The 6,000-nt window shown below is 31.6% G+C and overlaps 1 protein-coding gene across 2 annotated transcripts in view; it reads left to right on the forward strand.

Moving 5' to 3' along the window:
- Positions 1 to 5,798, forward strand: part of KLHL1 (kelch like family member 1) — a 266,430-nt gene extending 260,632 nt beyond the window's left edge. For both annotated transcript variants that reach the window (XM_016122531.2, XM_016122532.2), the window contains one exon: positions 4,724 to 5,798. In XM_016122531.2, the coding sequence (XP_015978017.1) occupies positions 4,724 to 4,783 (60 nt within the window). In that variant the 3' untranslated portion in view covers positions 4,784 to 5,798. The remainder of the gene's footprint in view (positions 1 to 4,723) is intronic.
- Positions 5,799 to 6,000: the final 202 nt, after the last annotated feature.

Here is a 6,000-nt window from a genome sequence, read left to right on the forward strand (position 1 = left end):
TTTTCTGAATCTCTCAATATTTCTATTATTTTTCTCCTTCACCAGACCCTAGAGCGATATACTCTACAAACAAGCAAACAGTTTCCATCAATAGGTGCAGTGAATTTCTAAAGCCTTATTAAGTTGAAGTAGAATAATATAACCTCATATCTTTATATTCCTCAGTGGGTAGAGGGTTCTATTTTTGGTCACAGAAATTGATTAAAATTTAGCTGAAAAATTTGAACGCTGATTAAAGTAAATTTCTTTCAAAAATCCTTAAAGATATATAACCCCTTTGTCCCAGTTTTGATGATATTGTGCAAACACAATATTTATCAAGGCTGCCTTTAAAGAACAAAACCAAATTCCTAATGGCCAGATGAAGGTACCTGCCCTTATGAATTTTACTCTTCCATAAGGGAAAACTCTTTGATGTAATGAAGATAAATGAAATTGACTAAGGAGACAGAAGGAAGTTAGAATGAAAGAAAGGAGAAGTATTTGAAGAACTAGGTCCTGTAATTTTCTGTTTTACTTTAACTGTAAGAGAAGAAGTATTCCTTCTCTAAAAAGTAGCAAATTTAAAAAGCTAGTAATTATTGCACCAAAGTTTTAAGAGATATATTTCAACTTCTTACCTTTCTGAGTCCCTAGTGTCTGCAAAGGAAACACTACATGATTTAATAATTGTTGATTTGCTAAGAAAATGTACCAGTTCAGTGGTGTACATTTTAAATGTGCCACTTCTACAAATGAACATTAAATAAAAGAAGTTTATGAGCATATAAATGGTATAATATCTTCATAATATATTTATACTAATGAACTTATCATTCCTCTAAAATTGAAATAAAAATAATATATGTAGTAATAATAGGTAAAAGCCTCCTATAGACCATTTTCCTTCATTGTATTGTATAACACACTTTTGGGTCATATAGTATCTTACAAACAGTAAAGTGGTATTTAAAATGTTTTATAATAACTTCATTTTAGTATAATAAACATTAATTTTAAAGCTCTTAAATTACTTTAAGATTTTGCATCTATACTTTTTCATTATTAATATTTTTAAGACTCTCGAGAGAGTATCAGGAGACCTACATGAAATCCCTTTGAAAACTTTCAAGATTCCAGGCCTCTAGAAAAAACTTCTGCATTTGTTGAATAATGGTTATCCCATTTATCACTGGCGCCCCTAAATGGATAAGCATTAGAATAAATAAGCAAACTATTTAAAAATATTCGAGAATGTATATTTTGAAAATTCCCCAAGCTAGCTATTAGAAATAATGGAAACAGATTGGGAGCAATTGCTAGATTCATGTCTCAGATTGTATTACAGAGAACGTGTGTGTGTGTGTGTGTGTGTGTGTGTGTGTGTGTGTATGTGTGTTAAATAAATTGGACTTTGTCATTTATCATTTGGTTTATCTCTTGAAAAACATTATGAATGCTTCAAGACATAAAAATACCTTCATTTCCTTTCCCCTGGCCTGTAAAACTCAGCCTTTTGTGTCCTCTTGTTATACTGTCACAGTGCTCTCATTCTGCATCCACCTGCAGCTGTACAGAAGTAAAGATAGTGTGGCATTTACTGTCAGGTCTCCAAAGATTGGCATAGTTGCTGGCATGGGATAAGATATATGTGATTGTTCCTTAAATGAATCAAGAATTATTGCTGCAAATCAGTTTGCGCTGATGTGTGTGGGGTTAGTTTATCTGCACATAATAGATACATTGGTGAGATATTTACATTGTCAGCTGTTTCTTTCTTTCTTTTTTTTTTTTCTTTCTAATTGGCTCCGTGGTCAACTTTTTTAGGTTTTCATACTAAGGCTGAAATGTATAAACCTAGAGGGAAAGCAGGACAGATTTTTAAAAATAAATATTAAGTAAGATGAAATTGAACCAAGGGGGAAAAGGGAAAAGTTCTCTAAAATATTTAAAATGTATTTATGTAGAATATAGCAAATGCTTAAAATAGCATGATAAATTCTAGGGTAAGGGAAATACTTAGCACTGTGATAGAGCCTAAGTGTGTTGGTTAGAGAAATTTTCCTTCAGAAATTGATATGTTGAATGAGTCCTGACAGATGAATAATAACCAGACAAATATATGGGGAGCACTTTGGTTTAAGAAACAGAATTTATAAAGAGCTGCAGGAAAGAGAACACATGGCATGTTTCACTGGGTAAGAAATAAAGTAGTAAGCAATGAATTTAGAGAGATTAACAGGGTCTATATGACCTAAGGATAGAAACCATGTTATAGAATCTTGACTTTACAATAATACTGAAAGGGAGTTAATGAAGAATTTTAAGTAGGGAAAGTAATAATCAGAATTGTGTTTTGAAATCATTGCACTTAATAGGAAGTAAAAAAAAAAAATGGTTAGCAGAAAATAAGATTGGAGTCAAAGAAATCTGTTACTCATCCACTGTAGGGTGAAAAATATTTCCCTCTTCCCTTCTAGGTTCTTTGGCTGGTCTAAAAATTAAATTGACATGAGACAAATTAACAACAGACAAACAAATTTAATTTTGTATTTATGGAAACCCCACAAAAATGTGAGACTAAAAGAAGCAATCAGAGCAAGAAGCCTTTATACCTTTTAGATACAGAAACAATAAGTTTGTGAAAAATTTACAAGACAAGAAGATTTGGCTTGATAGTAAATTGGTGAAGTAACAAGGTTTATTTATACAGCTTTTTGGCCCTGAATTCCTAGCTCTGGTGACACAGATGTCTTCCGCCCTCCTGGTACAAGATGGGCACATTTCATATGGGAGACGTATCTCCTGATTTCAGAGGGACAAAGGATGATAAGAGTGTCCCTTCTTCACTGCCTGTCTCTCAAGTCCCTTTAATTCAAAATAATCATAAAAGTGAAATATCTTGGTGTGACACATTTCTTTTCCTTTTCCCACTCAGGGTTAAATTATAAGACGAATGAGACTGAAAACAGTAGGAATAGGTATAATTAAGTTAGTTGGAGAGATACTTATGGACTTGATGAGTATTCAGATGTAAGGTTGAGTGGGGTAAAACCAAGGGTCATGGATGTGCTCTGGATTTCTGTTTGAGCAGAGTGGTGTCATTCACTGAGACAGAAAGCACAGGAGAAATAACGCATTTTTGGAAAAAAGGAGCAGAGATTCATTTTTACACACACATATATGCATCTATAGAGTGGTATATGTAGAGACAGATAGAAAGGTATCCACTGTGTACTTCATCTTACAATTATGCGCAGTATTTCTCAATATTGAATGAATGTTGAGTGTACGTGCAAAAATACAACTACCCAATACTCATCCCGTTCCTACATAGCAGTGAAACTTGAGCACAGATACTTTATAAAAGTTCTTTAGATGATGCTGATGTGAAACAACACTTGAAAATCATTGCAAGCTAAAAGAGACAATGGAAAGTGTGTGCATTTTGGAGTCAGCTACATTTCAGTTTGTGTACACTGATGTTATAGGATTTACATATTGTCTTTTGACATTCCAATCAGACACCAGTCACATGAAGATCACGATATATGATGAGATTATGAGGCTGACAGTGGTGACCCATAAATATTATTCTTAACACATATAATATACAATCAATATATTCACATGCACTTTCCCTTCTCTCATTTGAGCAATTAGCTATAATAAAGACATATTACATTAAAATGTAAAAATAATGCTTTAAAAAAAATAATGTTAAATGAAAAGAATAAAACATATCACATGGGAAGTTTTATTTATTTATTTTTGTTTTAAGCTACACAGGGATGGCAGGAATAAGTATGTTTAAAAGAACGAGGAGATAATGGTAGTAATTTTCATATTTAGAGAGTAAGACCATGTCTCTTCTCAATCAATAGGATAAAGTATGTGATCTGAGGCTTTTTGTCGTTAGCTATATTATTTCTTACATTTTATTCAATTTCTTTTCAGTTTGAGATAATACCTAGCAATTTCTAGTCTACCCTGATATTTTGTGAGCATAAATTATTCTTAGAAAACTGTAATAAAAACCATTGAAAGCAAAAAGTAAGCTTAAATTATTATAATCTTGGCTTACCTCCATGGAATAAATTTTCATTACAAGTTTATAAAAGTTATTGTTTTTAATATATTTCTACCCAATTTCATATTCATGACTATTTTTTAAAAATCTCAGTTCTCATCTCGATGATTGTTATAAGGTGGAATTCTTAAAAAATAAGCCCTATACCAACTGTAATTATGGCCTATTTATGACAAAATATTGAAGTTACTTCATTGTATTCTCTGTTTAGAATGAATGAATAACAGATTTAATTCATTATAATATCAGGGGAAATAACTTCAAAATGCTTTCAATAAGTGTAATAGCTATTTCATCTAAAATGTAGTCTAAGCTATCACTAAGAAATATCTTCATAAATGTGTCCATGCAAGCTCCAGAATAAATCTTTGCTAGAAAATTCTATGACAGCTTCATTTCACTCAAAAATCATTAAATATTTTATTGCTTTTATTAAAAACTCCATAAGTGATTGCAGGTTTTAAGGATTTTAATATACAAATGATTTCTATTTTGTAAATGCCATTTTCATTTTTACTGTACTTGAGGCTAAGTTGGGAAAAATAGAAACATTTATTTATGATTCTAATGCATGTGTTTTAAATATATTACGATGTGGATATCCTTCCTCAACAGTAAAATTCTTCTTAAATTGTGTTTCATCTTTTTCGACAGATGGCTTCCCTGAATATTGGGAGAGCAGGTGCCTGTGTGGTAGTCATCAAGCAACCTTGACTTATTTTTATTTGGTGATACTTTATTTGCTGTAGTGGTTATTTTTATATCAGAGGGTGAGAATGAGCACTTTCTGAGATGGAAACTCTTCAAGAACAAGGATTTCTGCAGATTCACCTACTGATGTCAAAAGAGGAAGAGACTATCAAACTGCTATGGAAACAATATCTGGCCACATATTAGTTAGTTCAAGAAAGGTTATTGGTAATTTTCTTTGTATTGTAGCATACAATAACTAGAGTTACCAAAGGCTTGTTTTTCTTGAGCAATTAAAAGGAGAGACTGATATCTGTGATATGAATAATTTCATGACTACAACTCTTTCAATTGTTTTATAATCTGTGGCAGTATCCAAGAGGTTGTCAAGAGTGGAAGACATATTTTCATCTGACAGAATCTGATTGGTTTATTATTTTCCTAATTAGTTGTGGTCATTCTAAGAGGCAGAATGATGTTTATTAAAACAAACATGTTTCTTCCTCATTTTCTTAAGCTGCAAGGACAATTAGAGAAACAGATTCATGCTTGTATCATGCATTCAGAAAACAAACTGCCCTGCTAATCGAAGCTGCATATATCATCAGAAGCGATGGTGGAATTTTATTGCAAATGTATTAGCGATCTGAAGCTGGCAAACACAAAGAATTGTTTTCATTAGGCTTACCACATTGCTTTGCTTTTTGAACACACTGAGCCAAAGAATCAGTATAATTATAGGCTTTTGCCTTATGTCGAGTTCAGTGTAAGCATGGAAGCTAGTTATTCTGAATGTTATATATATCCATTGCATGTTGAAGTCCTTTAGGATTTTGTTTATAAAAAAAAATTAGAATTTTCATAGAGAAATGAATGACCCATTCATTTGGAGTGTTAATGATCATTGTTAGAACAAAGGCAGACTTCAGATTCTCATTCTCCACTTTTCAGACTTGTTACATTGATATGCACATTATTTTATGCCAAATGTTTGTAATTGTTTAAAGCATAAAGTGGAAACATTACACAATATCCGTAATAAATCCATGTAAATTTTAAATATAATTAATAAATGATAGAAAATTCACTTTTATCAGTGTATCTTTCTTAATTTTCATTCAGATCTGAATAAAATTGTGACAAAATATACTGCAGAGAGAGGCAATTTTTATTGCTTGATGTTTCAAAATTTAAGAAGTATATATCTCTATCAGAACATTAGTTTATTTCATCCTAAATTC

This window comes from Rousettus aegyptiacus, unplaced genomic scaffold (genome assembly GCF_014176215.1).
Source record: "Rousettus aegyptiacus isolate mRouAeg1 unplaced genomic scaffold, mRouAeg1.p scaffold_m13_p_11, whole genome shotgun sequence".
NCBI classification, from domain to species: domain Eukaryota; kingdom Metazoa; phylum Chordata; class Mammalia; order Chiroptera; family Pteropodidae; genus Rousettus; species Rousettus aegyptiacus.